A 24631-nucleotide genomic window follows, 5' to 3' on the forward strand; every position below is an offset into this window, starting at 1 on the left:
GAAAGGGGAAGCTATATTTTTTTCTTTTTCCTCTTATTGAAAAAAAAAAAAAGGGAATTCTTGCAGAGGTAGATTTTCCAAGGGAGGGCTCAGGACCACAAATTCGTACCACCTCCAAAAGAAGACAAAGACTTTCCTTAGAAAATATTTCTAAGTGGAAAAGCCTTTAGACAGAAACCCATTGAGATGGCCTGTTGCCAAACCCACCCCCTTTCTGCTTTCCCTGTGGAATCTCATTTAAGTGGAAGCCTTCAAGAGTTTAGTCCTCCCCGCCCAGGCCAGCAGGCCACGTGCCCATTGAAGTGTCAGAGGCCTTGGCAAAGGCTGTGTCTGGACGTGGAGGTGCTTTCCCAGCTCCCTCTCCCAGCTGCCTCTCCCCGACATGGTGGAACCCCCTCTGGGTCTGAGCCTCCCAAGGGATGGAAGGTCTGATGGTCAGGGCTCTCTGACTCCAGCTTGACCACTCCGGCTAGATCTGCTTAATGAAAAAGAGAGTGGTTGCAAAGATGCAGGGTATCTCACAGGTCCCCAGGGCCGGGATGAAGGTCTGGGGCCAGGGCCTCTGAAGATGTCACAACCTTCTCTCCGTGTTCACCACAGCCTACGTTTGTGACCCATTTCTTCCTGCTCCTGCTATAGACTGGCTTTCTCACAACTTGTCCGCGTACAGGCTGATGGGCAGCCCACTGCACCTTTTATGAAGTCTTCATCCTGTATTCAAATCCTTTGGGGCCAGATGTGGTTGGGAGTCCAGAGCATTTTAGGTGTTAGAAAAATAACAACATGCATCAAATATATATTATTTAATATCCCAGTGGGGTCCTGGGAAGCACCCCACAGTCAGACACACAGACATCTCTACCAGGCAACCCATGAACAGTCTCTGTGTGGGATACTGAGTACTACCAACAGTCTCATGTCAGTCAAGGCTAATTTTGCTGTCTAATGTATCTGCCAAATATGTTAAAAAAAAATGCTTTCAGTTTTAAGAGCTTTTGAATTTCTGAATTGTGGATGAGGGAGTGTAGACTTCTTAGAGACCCATCATCAACCATGAGCAGACAGAACCTCTCTATCTAATTTCAGTGCTGATTTCCCAGGAGAGAGAGACTGATTGGGCCAGCTGTGGTCAGGTGGCCATTCTTGGTCCAATCAACTGAGGCCCCATGAGGCCTGCCTATGAGGTTGTGGTGGGGAGAAAGACTCTGATTGGCCCAGCCACAGTCATGTGGCCACTGCTGGTCCAATCAGGTGAGGCCTGGCTATGGGGTCATGGTGAGCAGCTTTGGGGGTAGGGAGCTGAGCAGCCTCCTCAGCGTGTATACCCCACAGAGGGCCAGGAAGGGCTGGGGTGAGCACCTGTGATGACCTCAACCTTAGTGTCTCCACCTTAGTAAGAGTTTGTAACCACTGGCAGAGAAAGAACAAGAGCACTAAGAGCCACAAGTATTGTCTGCACCATCCTCATCCTGGATCACAGCGGGGGAGCCCTCCAAGCCCCCACCAAGCAGATGTGGTGGTGTGGCTCTTAAGACCCCAAGTCCATCTCACATTCCCTGTCTGTGGCTTCCCCATCCAAGTGTAAGTCCTGATGACAAGTGAACCAGTGAGAAGCTGGGACCCACCCCAAACAGTCAGCCTCAATCCGAATTTAATCTCAGCACACATCAGCCAGGCAAGAGGGATGTTCCAAGCTTCTTTCCTTAGAGTGTATGGTTGTATAACTTTTAAGAAGATTTGACCTCCTTCTGTACAACTGTGGATGTAGGAGTGTTGACACTGCCCAAAGCTGAAATCCAACACCTCATGTCATTTATCAGGAGATTAATTGCCCACCCAGGGCAGCTTGGAGGGGAATATTCAGAGAATTTCGAGAGGTTCTGAGCTGCCTCGAGTTTTATAAAGTTTATCCTGAGTTGCTTTGGGACATAGTGCTACACCTTCCTAGAGGTGTGAGGTGCCCTGAATTCTGAGCAGAATCCTAAGGAAAGGAGATGGACAAATGGAGGGAATTCCAGCTGAGCAGAGGAAGGAAGTATTACCTCTGGACTCTGTTGTGGGGCCTGGGGCTCCCAGACTACTGTAGCCACAGGGGATGGTGTCTGCAGGTGGGAGAGTGGAATACAGGTGGAGTTGAGTGTATCTTGTTGCCTGGGGTCATGGTCAGAATCCCCTCCATCTGAGGTTGGGACCACCTGCTTTGCAGAGTCTCTACTTCCCTGATGTCCACACCAAAGAGCCCAGAAAGGGATCTTCATCCCTTTCAAGTCTGGTCTTTCTAACTTACCTCAAAAGAGCCTCTACTTTTCTACCCAAATCCCATTTTCATCTCTGCCTAAATCAGAGTATACATTCATAAACATTCATAAAACTGGCGGTTTGTTTTCAACAGCACCATTTTGCCCCCTTGGTATCTTTGACCCCCAGAGTTCTCCATTCAGAAAGAAAACAGTGATGGTGGAAAGAAACCAGGATGGGACGAAGAGGCCAGGGTCTGGCTCTGCCAACTGAGGGACTCTGGGCAGCCATGCACGTTCTCTGAGCCTGTGCGCTCGTCTGTAAGATAGAATGATGACAGCACCCACCTGAAATGTGTAGACACTACTTAGCATGCTGCATGGCACCATCATCATTACTACTGCTACTGAATGAATCTCCTCAAAGCTCAGTGACTCCAGATATTGAGGCAGCACTTCAGTTTAAATGTAATCCATAGTTTTGAAACTGCTTTGTCCAAGGGATCCATCCTTACAGTGAAACACTAGAGGAAGCCCAGTATGTGGAGAAGGTATACCCATCCATTCAAGATGGGGGCTGTGTGCTGCCTCTGTCTCAGTGGCTCTCTGAGATGCTCAAAGGAAACCTCAGGGTCCTAAAGAGCACCTCCAAAATCTTGTCAAGTTAGCCTCCCAGAACCTGATCTCAGTTTACATTTCAGTCTCCCATAGTTCTCCTTTCACTGGCTACCATCTTGGGTTATTCCATCTAAATGGAGGGACAACTGCCCCCAGCTTGCCAGCTGGAGAAATGGATCATTCCTTCTAGTATGCCCTGTCGTCTGACAGCTCAGATCAGACCCATGAGGCTTTTCACAGTCTGCCTCATTGGGGATTTGCTGTGTACTTGTCTATAAGACCACCAGGGCCTTGAAAGGCATGCATGACTCATCTTTCTTTCCCAAGCAGTGCCAAAAGAGTGCCTTGTGTGAGAGAGGGGCTCCATCCATGTTTGTTAAATGAATAAACAAATCATTGTTACTTTGCTTACCTGGGAATCTACCCTTCACAGCAGATTTTTCCCTCCACCGCTAACTGGAACAGCCAAGTTGAACATCTCCACTGTGCCCCTGTAGCTTCTTTCTAGTGTTTTAAGACAAGACTTATTTTGTTGATCATGTTGATCAGCAGCGCTCCATGGGAGAGGAGCTCTATGGAAAGCTGTTGACCACAGTGACAGTTTAGTGAATGTCCCCCTATCACAAAAGCTCCAGAACCTGGATAAGACAACACGTCTGCTCTGACAAGAACTCTCCAGCTAGGATGCCGTGGTCTACTGAGGCCAAGTCAGCTCTAGAAGCCTTTTTTTTTTCACCCCTGCCCTTGCTCACCTGAGACCACCAGAAGGACCCACTGGGGAAGTTTCATGGTGGAGACAAAGGGTCTTGCAGAGACAGCACAAAGATGTTGGTGTTTCTCTCTCTGGAAGTTCCTTTGCAAAATAATTGTATAAACCACATTAGAATTAGGTGACTGAGAGAAAGAGAGAAAAGGTGCATTTATCTTTCTCAATTGTGTACGAAAGAACAAAATCCATTCATTTATTAAAAAATAAATAATCCTGAAGCTTTCCTACAAAGATCAATTGCAAGGCAAGGAGGTCCCCTTTCACCACTACTTTTTCAACATCATACTGGAAGTCCTAGTTAATGCAATAAGACAAGAAAAGGAAATAAGAGGTACAGTAAGTCTCCCACATACAAACAAGTTCAGTTCTGAGAGTGCGTTCATAAGTCCAATTTGTTTGTAAGTCCAACAGAGTTAGCCTAGGTTACCCAGCTAACACAATCGGCTATTTAGTACTGTACTGAAATAGGTTTATAATACATTCGCATCTTTGAAAGTTCACAACTTAAAGGTTCATATGTAGGGGACTTACTGTATACAGATTGGGAAGAAAGAAAACTATCTTTATTTGCAGATGACATAATCATCTATGTAGAAAATCCAAAAGAATCAACAGAAAATACCTCCTGGAACTAGTAAGGGATTATAGCAAGGTTGCAGGATATAAGGTACATGTACGAAAGTCAGTCGCTTCCCTATATAACAACAATGAGCAAGTGGAGTTTGAAATTAAAAAAACAACGCCAGGGACTTCCCTGGCAGTCCAGAGGTTAAGACTCTGCGCTTCCACTACAGAGGCCTGGTCGGGGAACTAAGATCCGGCATGCCGTGCCGTGCAGCCAAAAAATAAAAATAAAAAATAAAAGGAACACTGCTGAAATTCTTAAAACAAAAGCACAATGCCATTTACATTAGCACCCCCAAAATGAAATAATTAGGTGTAAGTCTAACAAAATATGTATAAGATCTATATGAGGAAAACTACAAAACTCTGATGAATGAACTAAAACAATTATAAAAATGGGGAGATATTCCATATCAATGGAAAGATATCAAGATGCCAATTCTTTCCAATTTGATATAGAGATTCAGGGCAATCCTGATGAAAATTCCAGCAAGTTATTTTAGGTATATCAACAAACTGACTCTAAAGTTTATATAGAAAGATGAAAATATTTACCAAGACCTTCTGTGAGCCAGGTCCTGGGACTGACCTGAGGACAAAAGATGAAAGTTCAGTTCCTTGTCCTCCAAGGGCTCCCATTTCCATCAGTTCTTCAATCTAAAGGTAATTACAATCCATCCTCTTCAAACTCCTGTAGCAACAGGGTCTGCCTTATAAGAAATCCCCTTGTATGTGGGAGTTGCTCAAACAATTATAGGACGGTAGGATTTGAGGGCTTTAATGGAGGAGTGTGAAAAGTGCAGATAGAGAGTCCAAGTCAGAGGTGGCATGAGAAGAGAGAACTCTGGAGTGGAAGTTTCTGGGGTGCCAGGAATCTTCCAGAAAGCTAAGTGCAGGGAGGGATTTCCAGGCAGAGGGAACAATCTAGGCAAAGGCGTGAGATCTTGGCATGTTCTGGGAGCTCACTTCGTTCCAGCAGCAGCAGAAACCAGGGTTTCCATCCTGCCTGGGGACATGGCTCTTACAAGTTGTCCTAGAGGATTCTGTGTCCCCTTTCTGTTCCTTATTCCTGCTCCGTTTCTTCCAGGGCCTTCTTACCACATACCACAGCCCTGCGGCTTTTATCCAGAGGCTGGGGAGCACTAAAGCTTTAGCAAAAGCCACTGCCATGGAGACACCCCTGGGCCTGCTCCCCTCACTGGGAGGCCTTCTTGTTCGCCTCCTCCCCCTTTCCCACCCCAGGCTCACCCTTCATACATAGTCAACTTGCTTAGAGGTTAGCACACCACAAAATGTTTGTTCTGCCTGGTATTTTTAATACCTTAAGGAAAAAGAAATACTGTGTCTTTGCAAAGGATAAAGAGAACAAGGTACAGAAAAGCCCACAGTGACCTCACCTCTATGTCATTCACCTGATTTCTCCATTTTCTGTTTCACGCGTTCCAAGGGCTGGGTGCAACATGTGCCATGTACCTGTGACCTTGATCCCATGCCGACTTCTCGTCTCTTGGGCTGGCCTGTCGCTCATGTGCATCTGCACCCTGCATGGCCCCCAAACCCCATCCCACGTCAACGTCCACCCCTTTCCCTCCTTAGATAAGCCGTGTGAACTCTACTGCTCGCCCCTCGGGAAGGAGTCCCCGCTGCTGGTGGCCGACAGGGTCCTGGACGGCACGCCTTGCGGGCCCTACGAGACCGACCTCTGTGTGCACGGCAGGTGCCAGGTGACGTGTTTTCCTTGTGTCCTTGGCAGGGCTTTGGAGGGGAGGCTCCCTCCAGAGGGGCTCAGGGTGGCGGGGGCCTGGGTGAGGAATTGCATCGGTGGTGCTGCCACCTGCAGCCTGGCACCCCTTCCTCCCTCAGCAGTGACTGAGCATGAGGCCCAAGTGCAGGCCAACCAAGAGTTGAGGTGCTGAAAGAGTAGTGGCAACATGGGTCATCTCAAAAAATTTGGAGTAACTTTAGACATCATGACAAAGGGAAGAGCAGATAGACTACTAGGTGGGACTGGAAGATGTATACGAACATATGTTTTTGGACAAGCTGTGCTTGTTTAGCTATAAAAGATATAGTAAAACTGAGCAGATGCCTTCACAGGTGGTACCTGGGGATGTGACTGTGCTTGGCTTTTGGGGACTGCTCCACCCATTGGAATATAATCCCCAAACCCATCCTGATGTTGGATGTCTGTGATTCATTAGCGTGATGAAAGATGTCATTTAAGAAGACAAAAAGAGAAAGGAGGGAGGGAGGGTGTCCGACCATTTCAACCCTAGTGGATTTTTTTCCCTGCAAAGTCCAAACTAGTCTAAGACTAGGATTTTTCAGGGAAAAATTTGACAGTATCCAGACTCCTTTGGCACTGCCTGGCTTTGTTATCAAATACGAATATGTAGGGGTGATAGACACTTGGTGCCCCAGAGTCTTGGCCAGGCATCCTCCCAGGGAAGGAGGGGCGACAGGCCCTCAGGGCTGCTGCACTGTAGCAAAGAATGGGCAGAGCCTCTGGCGGAGATGTGAACAATGATCTTAGCATTATCATTGAAAGAAAAATGGCTGATGGTTCTGGTTCTTTGGTAAACCTGCTAGCAAGCCAAGTGCAAGATCTGTTTCTGTCCTAAATTATACACTTGCATGGGCCGTGGTGCAGCCCAATGACGTATGTTCCTTTAGCAAACATTTCCCAAGTTAAAAGCACTTGTATTCTTTAGAGCAGCACCAGCTGAGCCACCTCCAGCCTCTCACCAGCATCTTCTGCAGTGTTCTTATCAATGTGGAAACATTTCTAAGAATCCTGAAATTTTCTGGCCAGTGCGGTCCACGTTAAGTGGCCAGACATGATTTCAGCTCTAAGCGATCAGTGCCAGTGTGCCCCTTCCGTGACTTTGGTTCTAACTGCAGCCTTTTCAATTAGGGAATCTCCCCCATACCATGACAGTGAAACTCTCAGTCCTTTAGTGAGTACAGCAGGGTTTTTGAGATGCCACTCAAGATATTTCAATAGCCTTAAGTGTGCAGTCATCAGGGCACCATCAAACCAGAGCCTGCCCTGCACTTGGGTGTGACACAAATGACATGTGTACACTCGCCTTCCCATTCCCACCCCCATCCCATTCCACCCCCTAGTCCATCTCAACTGCCTCTACCACCATCTTCATCATTTGCATTTACTCATCCTGCGCTGAGACTTAGTGCTAACCAAACACGACCCCTCAAGGCAGGGGGCTCTAGAGCACGGCGGTGCAGACGGTGGCCCCTTTCACAGTGCTGTACAGCAGGTGGGGCTCACGCTCCTTAGAGCCTCACCCTGACAATGGGGAGACCGCTGCCTGCCAGTTCTTGGAAGTACCATCTCCTGTACCTGGAAGCATCCCAGTGACCCACTGCCTCCAGGCCGCCCACCAGTCCTAGCGAAAGGACCACTGTCCTGGGACATGGCAGCACACCTGCCAGCAAGCACCTCATGAGAGAAACAACTTGCTTTCTGAAGGAAGTTAAAAATCCCATCTGTAATTTTTCTAAGAGTGCTCATTCTTCAGAGAGAATCTGTGAAGGTTAACTTTAGCCCAAGGTTAACTCAATTCTCACAAAAATCCAAATTAGTAAAGTCAGAGTTAATGAAGTTTTATGATAACATTGAGCATATTTAAATAAGACTAAGAAATTAAGTACAAATACAGTATTTATGCCTAGTTACAGTGATTGCCAAAGTGGAAAGTTCTGGATTTCTGTGGTCCTTGTGGATGAGTAAGGCAAGGAATATTGGTTAAAGAGAAGAAGAGTAATAGTAATAAAAAGATATCTCAGGGGTTTTGTGAGCAGAGGGTCTGTACCTATTCATCAATGTCGTTATCTATCCATTATCATAGTGGATAAAAGGTAGAAATCATCCAAATTTTATGTAAGACAGCACTTCCAGAAATGTTGCCATGGTTTACTTGCTAGCTTTTCCCACTGTTCCCTTTAGCTATAAATTTTGCTATTTTGGGGTAGCAGAAGGAGTTCTGGGAAATTCTGAGAAACATGGTGACTAGTTGGTGGGGAATGGCAGGGACGAGAGGCTCCAAAATGGCATTTTGAGAAGATTCCACTAAGCTCCAAATAGCAGGCTGATTCAAACCATAACATGAAACACGAAAATACCATTTTACTCTGTTTTATGAGGACTGAGTTAAGTTTCATTTCAGTGAGTCACAAATTACTTAACATGCTGAAATGAAACTTAACAGCGCTCATAAAAGTGGGAGTGAGTTGGGGGAAGAAACACAAACATTGTCTATTTTTCAGCAAGTCCCTATAAATCAGGAGTCCCATCATTAATGATTCCTACTGTTGGCCTCCAGAAGCAAGGAAATCAAGTTAATACGCCTCTAATGTGCAACTTGCCTCAAAGCTGCTGACCGGCAGTGGGTGAGTCAAATGGATGGACATGTCTGCATGGACCTGGGACCAGATATGCTTGGCTTTTCTTTAAGGCCTCATCAGCTAACGTACACTTGCAGCCAATGTACTCCGATTACAGTCACATTTCCTTGGGACCCTAACTTGTGTACATATCCCTGGCTTGATGAACACCAAAACAAAACACCTTCAGGGCCTATAAGCTTATTCAGTGGAGGGATTGTGTCTGATTGTCTGTGTTCTCCAAGGGGCTGGCTTAAAGAACTGACAGCCTCTGATTGCATTTTGCAATCAGAAAAAAAGAGTGGGTGGGTCCCCTGCTCTTAGGACTTCAGCGATCCTGGAATCTGGAGCTTATTTCAATGGACCATTTTCATTGCCCAGAATTTATTGGCCTCTTATTTTGTGGTCTATTAGGCAAATGGAATTACTGCTAGAATCTAGGAGAATTATAAGAGGTTCTGGCCTCAAGAGTCCCCCTGTGTGAAAAGGGGTAACAAGCATGCAGGAATCTGTACCGGGTGTTTATGCATGCATGGGCCTTTCAACAGTGCTGAAACTTTATCCACAGCAGTGCTTAAAACTCTGAAGTCATTCCCTGTATCCCTTTTATCTGATTAACCTCCCATAGCAACTTCTGGATTAAGCCAGCAGACTGAGCCACATGTTCACCCCTCTTCCATCCCAGTACTCCACTAATCCAGTGGTTAAGGCAGCATAGCACAAACCATGGTGGTGAAGAGAAGCAGAGGCCACCCTTTGACAAGAGGGCAGAAGTGGATGGAAGTTTCACTGAAGAAACAGAGGCCAAAACTGGAACAGATGGAGGGTCACAACCAGAAAGAAAGCAAGATGCTTGAGGAAGTCTAGTACTTGGGAATGGAGTGGGAGGGAGGAGTTGGCTGAAAATAATGAGTTACCATTGCTGACCATGCCCAGCCTGGCACTGGGAGCTTGACGGGCTGTTAGGAAGTTATCTTCAGGCTCTTTTCCGAAGTTGTGTGATAAGCTGTTCAGGGACAGCTGAAGCAGGGGAGGGACCCTAGTATTCTAGCATAGCGCCCACCCTCTGGGACTCGGGGCAGAACCCAGCTTCCCTCCCGCCAGTCCCGAATGGAAGACTGCCACCCTCGCATCTGGAGTTCCATCAGTTGGCCCTTCTGTGCCTCATTCTCAAATACGAGTGGTCAACCAGAGATCATCAGCTCTCTGAAGAAAACCAGCAGCAGGAATGAGAAAGACCAAGAAAAACAAACAGGAAAACTGACCCTGGCAGAAAATTGAGATAATTACTGAATTCTGTATGCAGCCAAATGATCAACCAAGCATGCAGGCAAAATAAAGTAATTTTGAGACATGGAAGAACTCAGAAATTTTATTTCCCATGCATCCATTCTGAAGAAATGACATGTAGTTTAGCAAGACAAGGGTGAAGTCCGGAATGAGGAAGACGAGCCCAGCAGGACTTGGTGGAGCTGATCCAGGAGCCCAGACAATGCTGGGATGGGGGCTGCATCGCTGGCTGAAAGTAGCAATTAAATTTAAAACAAGGAGTCAGTGGTGTCCCTCTAACAGCAGAGAGAGAGGGAGTAGTTGGAAGATAGCTATTAAGTTGAAGAAAGGAAGTGCTTCTCCTCTCAGCCAGAAAAATAAACACAAACAAGACCATCGAAACCTGTGTGAGGAAGTCCCAGTTCAAAAATGAGAAAGTTAAACTGCGCTGTTGTGGGAGGGGTGACTCTGCTGTCAGGCTGGGGGTGCAGAGAGCCTGGTTTGGAAACCAAAGTCTCCTATTCCCAGTTTGGCCCAGGGCCCAGCTTGATGAGAGGTCAGCATTTTTATGTGTTTATTGAACACGTATTCTGTGCTCAGCACCGTGCTGGCCACTGTGTTTGGGTTGAGGACAAGAGTACAGAGGATTATAAGACACTGTCCTCCACATGCTTATGGTGCGTCTGTCGGAAAGATGAGACTGACTCGTGAAACCCTAACAACGACAGGTGAAGGTGTGATTGAGAGCCAGTGAGAGACTGGGTTTAGACAGAGCAGAAAGAACATTGCATGTGCTGGACGCTGAAAGGTGCTCTGGGCATGCAGTGCTCAGCAGGACCAAGAGGGTTCCTGTCCCCATGCACCGTACAGACAAGAAACATGTAAACTCACAGACCTGGTCATTCCTGGGACTGGCCCGTGTGAGGACGAAACAGTGTCGTAGACAGTGGGCTGCGAGTGGTGCAGCAGGGCCCTCCGAGGAGACAGAGCCAGCCCAGCGGAGACATGGGGGGGGGGGGGGGACACTCCCAGCAGAAGGCAGCAGGGGCGAGGCTGGCACATTCCAGAAACAGTGGAGGGCAGGGGGCAGAGGCTCCAGGCAAGGCCTGGGCCGGGCAGGGCTGGGCAGGCTGTGGCTGGAATCTGGGTTTATTCTGACTGTGGGTGTGATGGAGCTCACGGGAGCTGGAGGTGGTTGGACTCAGTGTGCACTTGGAGAAAGAGGGAGGAAAGCTGGGGGACTGAGCGGTTGGGATGAGATCGGGGAGGGTCCCAGGTTCCTAAGTGCAGGCACACTTGATAGGCAGTGGGGTCCACAGCCATGACCAGGTGAAGATCAATCTGGCAGCAGCGGGGAAGAAAACCAGTGTGATAAGTCATTTGCTGAGTAATGAGAGGGTCTAAACTGGGCAGTGGCCATGAGCACAGAGAAGAAATAGACACTAGAGAGGTTTCAGGGGACAAAGCCACGGGGCCGGCACCTAAGTGAGTATATCAAGAAGGGGTCGGAAATGGCCTGGAGGCCTCAGGCTTAGGGCCGGGAAGGCAGCCATGTCTGTCAGCTCCAGGAGGGCAGCAAGAGGCATCCAACAGTAGAACTGAGAAGTCAGGAGCCAGCAGCTTTAGAGGAGGAGCCGGTGTTTCAGTGTGGCCCCATTGAGGTCAGTGTCCTGGCCAGAGAGTCTAGGGGTGTTGTCAGCAGACCGGCCCTCTGTGAGCCTGGGTGGGAGGGCGAGTGTGAGGTTTAAGAGCCGTCTGCATGTGAGTGATTGTTGCAGCTTAAGGAGAAGGTGACATTACCAAGAAAAATCAGAAGCAGAAGGGGCACGAGAGCTGCCCGCTTTCGGAGAGAGGCGAGGGAGGCAGAACTGTCCAAGGGATCAGTAGAGAATCACACAAGAGACGGTTCGGATGCCCGCTCCCTTCTCGGCCTCTGTCTTAGCGTCTTTATTCCAGGTTAGGCATGTAACAGGAGTCCAGTAACCGTGCTTTGGGTGAATGAATGTATGCACAGCCGCAGATGGTAGCGGCTGTGCATACATTCACATAAAACTACATCTGATGATGTAGCATCATCAGATGCTACAGAGTGACAGGTCAAAGATGAGGATGGAGAAATGGTCACTGGATGTGGTGACCAGGAGGTTGTCTGTCACTGGTGATGGCCCATCGAGCAGCGGCAGGATTCTGGGGGCAGAATCCAGGTTTCAAATCACTAAAGATGGATATTCTTCACTTCTGTCCTGTTCATGGTCCATCCCTCCCCCTCCTCCAGAACATAGTTCTGAGCACTAATGCTTTTCTAGTCTTTTTGCATGTTTCACAGGAACTGTCTCTACCAAAAGAACTTGTGCTTTTCCTGCCAGGTCCCTACCATCCTGAGCCTTTGATTAATTATTCTCCAGACAGTGTCCTCCCCTTGGTGTCACACACACTCTGACTTCAGCAGAGCAGGGCTCTGACCAACAGATGCTGAGTAGGAACTGCTTTGGAAGCTCAGAAATGGGTAGCAGGAATTCCTAGTGTATGTAGAAAAGTGACCGCCGGGAATCACTAAGATAACATGGGAAGATTCAAGAGTTTATTGTTTGGAGTTTCCTTTAATTTTGTCTTCTTGTCCTCTGGAACACCAAGCCTCATAAATACAGACATTAAATCTCCTCTAACATTCAGTATTTTGGGGGAAAGAAAGAATCCCAGCCCCTTCCAAGAATATCGTATGTTGCTGGCACTACTGCGTAGCAAAGGGAGAAAATGCCACTGCTGGCAGATTAGTTTGGCTCTTGCCCCTTGGTTCTCAGATTTGCTGCTGTTCAGACACAGACCTCCCTGTGTGCTCTCCCTTTAAATTCATCTTGGCATCTAATACCAGGCAGAGAGCAGAGCACACAAAACTGTCCCAGCCCCTGGGTGTCCCAGAGAATTAATATACAGGGTGACCCTGCAAGCATCCCTGTTTGCACCTGACCTAAGAAGCCCACTGGGACAGACCATGACCCGCTGCAGGTGGGGCTGCTTAACATCACGGGAAAGCCCACCTGCACATGGGCCTTTGCACACAGCTCTCATGCATCACCCCCAAGAGGGACGGAGGTAAGATGCAGTCCTACCTATCAATACCTTCTCCTTCCCCTTTGCCTTTTTTGGAGGGGCAGGGATTCTGTGGCAGAAGAGGGATAGAGGACAATTATATGTTGAGCCCTGCTCTGCTCAAATAGAGAGAGGGGAGGGGGTGTGTCCCCCAGCCCCTTAGAAGGAAGATGGCCTGTGAACAGTCTCCATCCATCCTGAAAGGGCCAACCTCTCACCAGGGCCTGAGTGGTGAGCCTGGGTTTCTTGAACCAGAGAAGAGGTAATTTTTACAACAACTCTCTGAGATTGAGGTTAATATTCTCATTTTTAGAATGAGGAAACTGAGGCTCATGTCCAAATCTGTAACGATCCTCAGGACACACATGGTGAACCTCAACTTTGAGCACAACATTGACGGAAGAGAAGCTGACTGCCCACCTGCCGGGTAACTTAGCCCTAGTCCAGAAGCCAGTTAGCTACAATCTTAAGTCATGTCTGAGGATACTTTTGTTCTGAGAGGTGAAATTTTAACAAAAGAAACTAGTTTTTAAAATAAAAAAAAATGCTGGGTAAGGAAAGAGGAGAAAATAGCAGAGGAGTTTCCCCCTGTATCCAGCCTTTGACAGTTTAACGCATAAGACGATGTGAATCCTGCAAATAAGGCTTTTGAAGTCTGGATCTCTGTTTCCTGGGTGGAGGAGACCTGTGAGTAGGAAGTTCTGAACAGCCCTTAAACCAGCGTTCAGGTAATCTGTTAGGCCCTCATTTGAAGGCATTTGGGGTTTTATAACTAGACGTTCTGTCATGATGGAGCTTCCCATAGATTGTTTACTTGACCTGAGCACCATTGTAAGAGGGCCCCAGTTCCTGGGAGCAGAGAGGCGTCAGCACTGTCCTCCACATCCCTCCAGGATACCTCAGCCCAGAACTGCTTTGACTCAGGGGTGACAGAGCTCCCAGTGGGAGCTCCATGCATGGGGCCTTTCCAGAGGGAGAAAGGACACTTCTTCGGGACACAGGGCTGGAGTCTCACAGCCGTGGCCATCTCCAGGAAGGTCTCTCTCTGAGTTCTAAACCTAGCCCAGTGGTCTCCCAGTAAGCCCTAGGCCTGCAGCATCACCTGGGAATTCAGCGGAAACACAAAGCCTTGGGCCCCACCCAGCAATGTGTGACCTACCTAGGCCTTCAGGTGATTGCAGTGTGCTGGAGTTTAATAAGTGCCATCCTGCATGATCTGTGTTCCTGGGCCCAGGAGATTATCTGTCTGCCCTAGAAATTGACCACAGATGATCAAACCAGGAGGTATTATTCCCTTTAGCAAGTGCAGAGCAAGAATTGTGTGAAAAGGCGTAACATTTTAATAGACGAATTTTAGCGCTCAAGACCTATCACCCCAATGGAAAAATAAGCAGGTGGCTCATGTTTCGGAAAGGATCATGCAGCACCTCCTGAGAGAAATAGATGACAGTGGGCCCCTGGACTTACCTGTGAATAACCTGGACTCTAGGAACAGAGGCCAGGGCTAGCTTTTGCAGGCCAAGTGTGCCCAAGTGTCACAAGGCAGCAGCGCACTCCGGCAGTCCTGCAGATATCAAGGCCTTGCTGGGCTCCTAACTGATGGTGACCTCATCCCCGAAAAAAAGGAAATCAATTCCAAACATTGCATGTACTTAAACTTTAGATCCCGTGAGGTCTATCTCAGTGCCAGTTGGGGCCTTGCTACTGAGCAAGCGTGTACATGTTCTTTATATTATGTTTTAGGAGCGATGGTGAGAATCACAGTGAGGGGAGACAGTTGCCCCCCTGACCTGCCTCTGCTTGTCTGGAGCAACATCCCGAGGACACCTAATGCTGGTCTGGCTGTGCAGGGGCTTTATAAGCACTCACTTAAGCTACTGCCCTTCCTCACTATCACTTTTCTCTTTCCCACCAAGATCCTTCTTTCAGGGGACTCTTTGGAGGGAAAGCGGTTTGCTCATCTAGGAAAATGTGTGCTCTCCTGCTAAAGGCCCTTCCTCCCAGTGAGTCCCTTGTCGTGCTGCTCCCTGAAGCACCTCCCACACCTGTCCTTCCTGCATTCAGGTGAATTCTTGGTCTGGCAGATTTCAAATGCAAACTGTGCCTCCTAGCCATGATCTCTTAGCCAGACAACAGGTAGCCTTTTGAAATTCTAGCGTGGATTCTCCCCTCACATTTCCTTTCCCCAAAGGTAGTGTTTCTGGTGTTCTTTTAGCTTCTCTATTCTGAACGTTTCCAAATTCTCACAAAGCCAGCATACTTTGGGGAGAGGCCTTACTTTGTCCAGAAGGCCTCGCCAGGCTGAGGACAGTCAGGGGAGATATCCAGCCAGCCTGGAGCTGGGAGGCAGGAGGTGGGGGACTGTTCCTGGCCCTGCCAGTCACTTGCTATGTGGCCCCAGATTTGTCAGGTGTCATCGTTGGGCTTGGGGGAAGCTGTCTAGAACAAGTGGGTTGTTAACTTAGAGCATCTAGAAAACTTTTATCAAGAAACCCTGACTAAGGTATCGGATGCTACCTGCTCAAGTCAGAGACCCACTATTGCTGGGCAGGAGTGTGATTAAAAAATAATAAAAAGCCAGTGAGAGAGAAGTCTAGAGCTGAGAGTGCCTGGGAGATGGGGAAGCCACGTGGGGACAGGTCAGGGTGACACGAAAGCGGCCAAGGTACAGGGGCTGGCTCTATGGGTGTTAGCCCTGTGGCAGCACTAGAAACAGGCTGGAGACTGGGACGTTGGGCTCTGGGACACGAGGAGACACGAAGATGGGCAGCACACATGTGGCCACACAGACGTGGCCCCAGGGCATTTGCTGAGCATGCTGGCTGAGCAAAATTTCAGATCTTGGCTGCCTTGTATTCTTAGCGCCTGTAATTTTACATTAAGCATCTTCATAGCAATCAGCCAGCAGTCCAGATCGTGAACTTAGCCAGCTCCTGCCACATGATCCAAGTTCCAGGTACCCTGTGGCAGCCTCCAGGTCGCATTGGTGGTCTGCCCTGGCAAGGTGTGACAGTCAATGCCAGTTACCATCGGGTTTCCATGTGTCACTAAATCACCCGTACGTCCACTCTCTCCTTTTGCTCATTGCCTGGCCTCTAGCTGCTAAAGCCCCCGATCTTGCCCTTTACCTGTTTTTATACTAACTTTGAACACGTTTGAGCTTCTTTTTTTTTTTAAATGCTGCCCTTTTTCAGTTTTCATAATGGTCATTTTGGGACCACATTTGCTCTGCACTTAGCATATCTTCAAGTCTTCACTGAAATATATTCAGTGATGCTATCAATTTTGTACACACGATAGTAATTTCTCATTAATTCTTTCCCAAAGAAACAAAAGGATCCAAGGGTGAGACTTCAGGACCGTTGACTATGAAGAACACTCACTTGCTCTTCGTGTAGCATTCCGCGGTGCCAGGGTTCTCCAAGTGTGGTCCCGGCCAGCAACAGCAGCATCACCTGGGAACTTCATAGAAATACAGATTCTCAGGCCCACCCAGCCCTGCTGGATCAGAAACTCTAGGGATGGATCCCGCATCAGTGTTTTCACAGCCCTCCTGGTGAGGCGGATGCACGTTTATGTTGAAGAAGCACTGCCTTTATGAAGCAGAGGGTTCAGTTGGTGAGCCATGGGGCCAAGCCTTTGCCTCCAGGAGGTCTGCTGTTCAGCCGGCTCTGCCCCGTGCCCTGCCCCGGTTGGAGTGGGGTGTAAGGAGGGAGGAAAGAGCACAATCACCTTGGCCTGGGTTATCTGGCTGTAGAACCCTCCACAGCTTGAGGCACCAGTACCTAGTGCAGGGTACAGGGCAGTGGGGAAGACCCAGTTCTTGTTCTGGAATTCTTCACTTTAGGGGAGAAATGTGGAGAGGCATTTTAGCAATTTAGCTTGCAAATAATTAAACACACCAGTGTTTACCATAACATAAACTTAGGTATGTTATTTTGCAGACCACAAAAGTCTCGTGCATTTTTTTTTTTTTTTTAAGGAAAAACAGGAGTTCACAACCTTTTCCCACTTTTTATGAACTGATGTGGGCTGTGCTGCCCGGAGCCACCCAGGGTCAGGGCGACCCTCCTCTGCCCTCAGACATGCCTTGTTGAAAAAATCTGAGCAGCAGGGTATCTTCTTGGGCTAAATCCCCCTAACTGAGAACTAGGGTGCTCATTCCCAGCCATGCCTGAGTGAGCTCTGGGCTTCCCGACCTCAGCAGAAAAGTCACTGTGGTCTCTGCTGTGTCTTCTGAGACTGTTGGCTGTTCCAACTGAGATAGAACCAAGGACCCACGCAGCTCCAAGGGGATCATGGATTGTGTGAAATTATGGCCACAACAGAAGGTGTGGGAGCCGGCTTCCCTCCCTCCCCTCAGCCCCGCCTCAGGCAGCTCTGGAAGGGACCGGCTCAGGCCTCAGTGTGAGTTCTGGGCACTTGGGCCTTCGCAGGCCTCTCCTCCATAACAAATACTAAAACCTGTATTTGATGACTCTGTGGGTATAAAGACAAATATAATACTAGTTGGATCGTATTCTTTTTTCTCTTCTGATTTTAAAATAAATTAAAACATTTGCTTGGGCCTCTGGAGGTATCATGGGCCCCCATGCGCCAGCCTGCTGGGCCTCATGGAGAAGTCAGCCCTGCAGGGTGTGTCTCTGAGTCCTATACCCAGAATAACCCAGCGCTCTGCTTATTTAGAAAATCGGCTGTGACGGAATCATTGGGTCTGCGGCCAAAGAAGACCGGTGTGGGGTCTGCAGCGGGGACGGCAAGACCTGCCGCGTGGTGAAGGGTGACTTCAGCCACTCTCGGGGCACAGGTGAGCTCAGGGCCCGAGGAAAGGTGGCCTGGGCCACGCCTGGTGGACGGGTGAGTGTGGGCCCCAAGGTGTTGCTGCAGCTACTGGGCCTCCTACAAGTGTGGTATATTTTATTGCCCCAAAGCCAATCTTATTGTATATTATGTTACCCAAAAGCCAACGATCACATGCCTTCCCTGCATCTCACGTTTAAGGAGTAATTAATAGTAGATAGGGCACCCAGCACCACCGTCTTAGGATTTCTGAAAGGCAGAGAAGACATTTTAGCCAGAATGACATCTTTAGGTTCCTAGACATGAACAGTCTGGCTGTGGCCCTCTGGGTTCGGCCCCGAGGTCCATTCTCACACAGTAGCGGCCCTGTCCCACCAGCCCCGCCCCTCAGCATGTGCCAGCCCCTCGTCTGTCCGGCACACAGAGGCGGTGATGAAGACACTTTGCCACATCATTTTTACCTATGGATGGAAGAGGTTTTCTCTGTTTCTGAGTTTTCTGTCAGTAAGAGTAGAATAGCGTTTACACAGATCCCTAAAACGTGCGTGAAGCCTCATGTTCCGGGACGTCTGCGATGCATCCACCAGCTGAGGCTGCAGAGTCGCTGCATCTCCCGTGTCCCAGATGCAGACCTTCTCCAACTCTGGGCGTGGAGAGGTCGGCGGGGTTCAGCTGATGGACCTCACAGTCTTTCCGCTGGAACCATCCTCACAGCTGTGGGCTGCTTCGCCCAGAGGTGGGAGAGCATTTCTGATTTCCCGTCCTGATGGCCACCAGCTTATGATGTACAGGGAAGTACCTGCTTGATACTCAATGAGGGGAGCGTGAGGCGGGCAAGTCACCCGGAGGGCGAGTGTCCCCTCATCCGACGTCACCAAGAGTGACATCACCAAGATAACTTCTTGAGTGGAGCTGGGCTGAAAAGCTTCTGTTCTAATTCCCACAACTGCTTTGAAGAGAAGTGTTTCAGTCCAGTTCCACCCAACAAGGGGATAGAATCACAGTTGTTCCTCCCTGTCCCACAGAGTGGGCCTCTAGGAAAGGCAGAGAGGAGAAGCCTGTGCACATCCCCCTTTTCTCTATTTGGACAGAAGACCTGGTCTGGAGGAAACATTCCTTCTAGATACTTTGGAAAGGGCGGCCTGTTGCACAGATGCTTTGCAGGATCCTGTGAAAGCAAAACCAGGGGCAAATGCAAATACAAAATGACATTAAAAATTACACTTCGGGCCCCGTAAGGGCTGGTTTCAGGACTTAAAGATAGGTGCCCAGGCTGTGGAACAGGAAGCTTGAGTGAGAACCTGTGCCTGCTGCCCGGCTCCCGAGGAAAGCTAAAGGAGCTGATGTTGGAACAAGTCGGTGTGGGGGAGGTGCCCTCCAAAGCTGCACCATGCAGGACAGTAGCCACAGGCCACTGGCATTGATTCAAATTTTAAATATAATTAGTTAAAGTTAAACAAACTTAAAACTTCAGCCACCAGTCCCGCTAGCCACATTTCAAGTGCCCCATTGCCACATGTGACTGGGGGGGGGTCCCATGTTGGATGATGCAGAGAGAGAACTCTTCCTTACAGAAAGTTCTCGTGGACAGCACTGCTCTGAACCTTTGGTAACGTCTGCTCTTTGTTTTGTCTGATGCTACTTTCTCTATATGGACCCTAACTCCAGTTTGCCATGAGACTGACCTTGCCTGCTGCAACTGTGCAGCAAGGACAGTTATTAGGACCGAGACCTCAGCAGCTGGCAAGTGTTTACTATTGATTTTTTTAAAAAAGCAGCATTAGAACCTTTTATGTAAACTGAATGCTGTGCTGAGCTCTAATAAACTGGACTGACTACAATTGCTCTATTCTGTGGAAGGCAGGTCAAGCACAGCCGTGCCCACTTCTGCCCCCTGGGCAATTCTGTAGAGCATTAAGGAAGGTTCCACCATACACCTGTGTAAACTTCCACTGTATGCCACATAGCAGACAACTTCAAGAGAACCCAGATCAGGGCAAAAGCATTCCCCCAGTGTCTAATCCATTTGTTGGCCTTTGATCTTGGCATGAACACATCCATTCCTCCGATCACAGCGATGTCCTTTTCCTCTGCTCTCTCCCTTCTCCATCCCACCCTATTCCTGGCCCCAACCATACACAGAAGGGAGATGGGCGTGAATGTGCAGGCTTCCTCCTGGGGAGATCAGGCCTCTGGGGCTGTGGCAGCCAGTCCCCCATAGAATGGCAGATGCTGGAATCCTCCAGGGGGAGGTCCCCACCCTGACATGCAGCTTAGTGTTCCTTCACAAAAGCCTTAGGAAACCTTCAGAGAAAGATAAGCTCAGTTAGCTTCACGCACCTATAAAAGTTCTGTCCTTCTGAAGAGTTGCCAAATGTCGCACCTTCATTCTGAAGTCTAAAGCTGTTTTCTCCAAATCCTTGTGGTTGGGGTCTGTGAGCATAAGCTCATGTCATTGTGGATGCTGTTTATTGAAGATGTCCGTGGAATGCTCGCTCACACGTGAATGAATCACTAGCTAACAAATTTCATCAAACACTAGCCTGTAACCCAGGTCTGGCATTCTGGAAGGCATGTACGAGAGATACTGCTCGTGCTCACCCAGGTGGCCATTCACCCAGTAAACATTCATTCAGCACTGCTGTATTTTCAGAGCAAGGTGTTGCAGAAATAAAAGTTAACTGTCACTGAGTTGGTCACAGTCAAGGGAGGTGCTCAGCGGGTGTGCTGTGGGGCCCCAAGTTCTGGTGGGGCTCCTCGCCCAGCCCTATGGGCAGATGACAATGGCCCCCAAGCCCTAAAGGACAAGTAGGAATTAACTGGCAGTGGGGGTGGGAGAAGGACATTTCAGGCTGAAGGAAAAACCCAGCTTAGAAACGGTATAAAGCGCCCGGGTCATGTAATATCTAGGTGACTCCAAGTGCAGCCGGATGGATTCAGAATCCTGTCAGTTTAGATAGGAAGGTAACTTTCATCTCTGCCCAGCTCGAAAGACTGGGAAGAGGAGGAATGCCTTATCACCCTGAGGGTGAATATCAAAGAAAATACCATACCAGAAAGATAAAGAGGAATCAAATGCAGGATTTGTGCCCAATTATATATGTGCCCTGACCCTTGCCTGAACTCTTCTGGGTCCTTAACCCAAGTACTTGAGCTGAGGACCCAGAGCAGACCCACACAGGGACAGTGTCCACGCCCCCAGGGTGTCCTTGAGAGGTCCCAGTGTAGCATCCTGAGTGAGGTTGTTTATTGCCCTCTGGCCTGTTGCCTCCCAGCTTTGAACAGATGAGGTCCTGGGCCACTCATCTCTAGGAGGAATCAACTTGAATTGGCTATCATATTACTTTTCTGATGGATGGGCTTCAAAATGCCCAAGCCTTTGGCTGAGTTGAAATAGCTGAACTTCTTTAAATTTAGTAACTTGAAAGTTCTTGATAGGATGCTTTTGTTTCATTAAGGTGTCATTTTCATATTATTTCATGCTGCTCTTTGACACTAGAAAGGTGACTGGTGTCCATGGACACTCAGTCCAGAACATACCTGGACTGAAGACCCCACCGAGAACCGTTGGCCATGATGCCCCATGGGCTCTGAATCCCTTTGCACTTTTTTCGCAAAGAGAACCTTCTCAAACAATCAATTCTTAAAAGGGAGAGTGACGTGATCTATCCCAATTGAATAGGGACAGATCCACATGTCACACGTTTGTTCAATAATTAGCTTTAGAACCTCTGCCTTGTGCCAAGTTCTGTGCTCCAGTCTTCAGGTATGGGGTGTGGAGGTTCCATGGGGAAATTTACCACTGTCTGATGGTGACACAGGACTCTTCTCTGCACTGACTACAGACTACAGTATCAGTTCCTGCAATGTGCATGTAAACCAATTACAATGTATTTCTTTTTCTTAGTCAAGAATAACCTTTGTACCAAGGTGTCCACGTGTGTGATGGCAAAGGCTGTTCCCAGGTGTTTCTCATGTAAGATGTTTGGCTGTTCTGTGCAGAACTAGTGGTGACATGCCTGGTGTGGGGCTTTTACCTCACTTACGTGCCTGAATGTTTGCGGAGTAGAGTCAGTGGGAGTGAGTCATGCATGAAGCCACGGATAAACACTGAGGCCATTTATTGCTCATGTGTAATTGATGTTTAAGACTGATTACCAAAAAGAAAAAATATAGAATAAAACCAATTTTAAGGCTGCGAAAGATAAAGAGTCATGAGATTAGGGGCCATACAGAAACACATGTTAGTGTGCCAGGGATGCATCTTCATTCTCCTCAGCCCCACCTGGCACTTCGGCAGAAAATGCTAAGATATGCCAGAGAATTTAGCCACAGATGATGCTTTCTTCCATAAGGAAGTTTCCATATTACAGGGTTGGGCTTCCCAAAGGGCAGAGAGCACTTGGTAAGACCCTCCTGGTCTTCGTGCTAGAGATAAAAACCATGGCCTTGCTTTGGCCCACCTGTGCTGACCTCACATTCTGAGAACTGAACCAGAATATTAGTCTAGACTCCTGGGCTTCCCAAATCCTTTTCCACTGAAATCAGAACAACCTTTAGGGATAAACATAAAGACAGTAATACTCTCATAAACAACTTTTGTAAAAAGAGAAAACTAGAAACTTATACAAATCCTCCAACAAGCATTTTTAAAGATTATTACCAGAAAAAAAAGAACTTTGATTTTTTTTTTTGTATGTGTTTGATACAACCTTTTGAAAGTAGCCCAGTCCTCATAGCCAGGATGTTACCTATGTTCCATCATGGTACCTTACCAGCTCAATGGTTTTCTTCCAAGGAAAGTTATTGCTGCTGAACCTGAAACAAGGGAAAAATATGATCTAAATCATCTACTTGTGAAATTCAGACAAAAAGTATTTTGCAGGGAAATATAGCCTGATGATATTAATTTTTCAGAACATTTGAGGCAGGTTTAAGGTCAACATTACTTTGAAGTTCCTTCTGACTACTTGTCCTTATGGCAAAAATTACGTGTTCTCCTAGAATAATGGCAACAGTATTGAATTTTATCCTTGGCTTCCTCATGACCCCAAATCGTGTCCCTCTAACTGGATTTCTCCTGCTTGATGGCAGAGACTAGAATGAAAAATCATTCCAAAGATAGTCTAGCTATCTTACCTAAAGTATGACTCTATCTTGTGAATTCTTAGAGTAAAGCCCCCCCTTTAATTATATTTCATGCCCAGTCAACATGGTGATGTCTGGCATCTGCATAGGGGGACATCTGGTATGAGGGATGACAAGGTGCTTTGGGACTTGGTGATAGGGCTCTTTCCCTTGCTGGTCACTCTTCACAACAACCTCAGGGTGGGCTCTGAGCTCTGGGTAGGGTAGGGGCCATTAGAAAGAGGACAGTGAGTGACAGATGGTTTCTTTGGCTTGAGGACAGAGGCCCCGCATTTCATTTCAGGGATATTCTCTTTCATTACTTCCCTCCATATCTTGAGCAGAGAGGCTCATCTTAGAAAGAAAGGTTAGCAGAGCCCAGGCACAACAATGACCTGACCCATTGTTCAGGGTTCACCTGAGGATGTGCTGCACCTGAGTTGTGTGTCTACGCTGAGCTCTTTACTGTTCATCTGCCTCTGCCCCAGAGGGTATATGAGAAAGGAGAGGAAACAGGTACATTTTCAGTGTTGCTACTTGTGCCAAATTTAAGCTTAAAAATAGGCATGGTGAGCGTGCACTAGTTGCAGATGCCCCTTGCTGTGGAATGTGGAAAATTAACTAATTTGGACCCTGGCGAATATGTCTGTTGCCTTAGATTCTGCAGCCTGGTGACGCTAACACCAAGGTTTGTTAGTCACAAAATAGGAAAAGTCCTTGTAACAGCAGTAGCTCTCAGAGAATAATTCAGCTCCCCAAGCAGATTCTGTTCCCAGGTCAGTTTTGTGCTTTAAGTGGAGATTCCTCCAAAAAAGGTTTTAATCACCACTGAACTCAGACAATTTTGTCTTTGTTTTTGGTAATTCACAATCCTGTATGCCTGGAATCCAATAATTCTTCAAACTCTCCCAGAAGAAGTGGATTTCTCTAAGAGAAATTTATGGTACAAAATCCAGTACTGTGATTCTCAAAGATGTTTTTTGTGGCCACCCTTTTTAAGTAGAGAAATATTCCTGGAGCAAAAACTATTTTTAATCAAAAAACCTTGCCTCACACTATAAGGACAGTGGAGGGACTGTGTGGGCATGTTAGTGCTGCTGCTTTCTCTAAGTCAGAGGTGGTTGGAAGGGATCCCCTGGAGGACCACACTCCCATCTGGTTCAAGAAGTCATCCTGCTTGGGAATCAGGATGGATCAGGGCATAAGAAGTAAACAACTCAAACCGGACTATGTTGCCACCTGTGAAGTCTTCAAGTAGAACATTTATTTGTAAGTGTCCGAGGCTGGATCTGTAGTAACAACACCAAAACATTTGCTATCAAGACTAAAGGACCCCGCTAAACTTTCCATGCAGAATGGCTGGTTGAACACAGGTGTTTATCTCCTTGGCTTCTCAAGATCACTTTAAAATGAATGAACAGGAACTTTTTTTTTTCCATTATCAAAGACCATTTAATTTTTAATTGAGATATGGTTGACATACAACATTATATTGGCTTCATATGTACAACATAATGATTTTATATTTGTATGTATTGTGAAATAATCACCCCAGTAAGTCTAGTTAACATCTTTCACCATACATAGTTACAGAATTCTTTGCTTGGCATGAGAACTTTTAAGATTTACTCTCTTAGCAACTTTCAAATATGCAACACTATTATTAACCACAGTTACCATGATGTACATTACA

General features: G+C 47.6%; 1 protein-coding gene across 2 annotated transcripts in view; it reads left to right on the forward strand.

Moving 5' to 3' along the window:
• The window catches only part of ADAMTS17 (ADAM metallopeptidase with thrombospondin type 1 motif 17), a gene marked incomplete at both ends in the record, with an annotated part of 352152 nt that overhangs the window by 242148 nt on the left and 85373 nt on the right, over positions 1-24631 (forward strand). For both annotated transcript variants that reach the window (XM_082841528.1, XM_082841529.1), the window contains 2 exons: positions 5845-5972; positions 17698-17818. In XM_082841528.1, coding sequence (XP_082697654.1) covers positions 5845-5972; positions 17698-17818 — 249 coding nt within the window. The remainder of the gene's footprint in view (positions 1-5844; positions 5973-17697; positions 17819-24631) is intronic.

The sequence above is a fragment of the Leucopleurus acutus genome (genome assembly GCF_964270905.1).
Source record: "Leucopleurus acutus genome assembly, chromosome: 1".
Taxonomy (NCBI): Eukaryota; Metazoa; Chordata; class Mammalia; order Artiodactyla; family Delphinidae; genus Leucopleurus; species Leucopleurus acutus.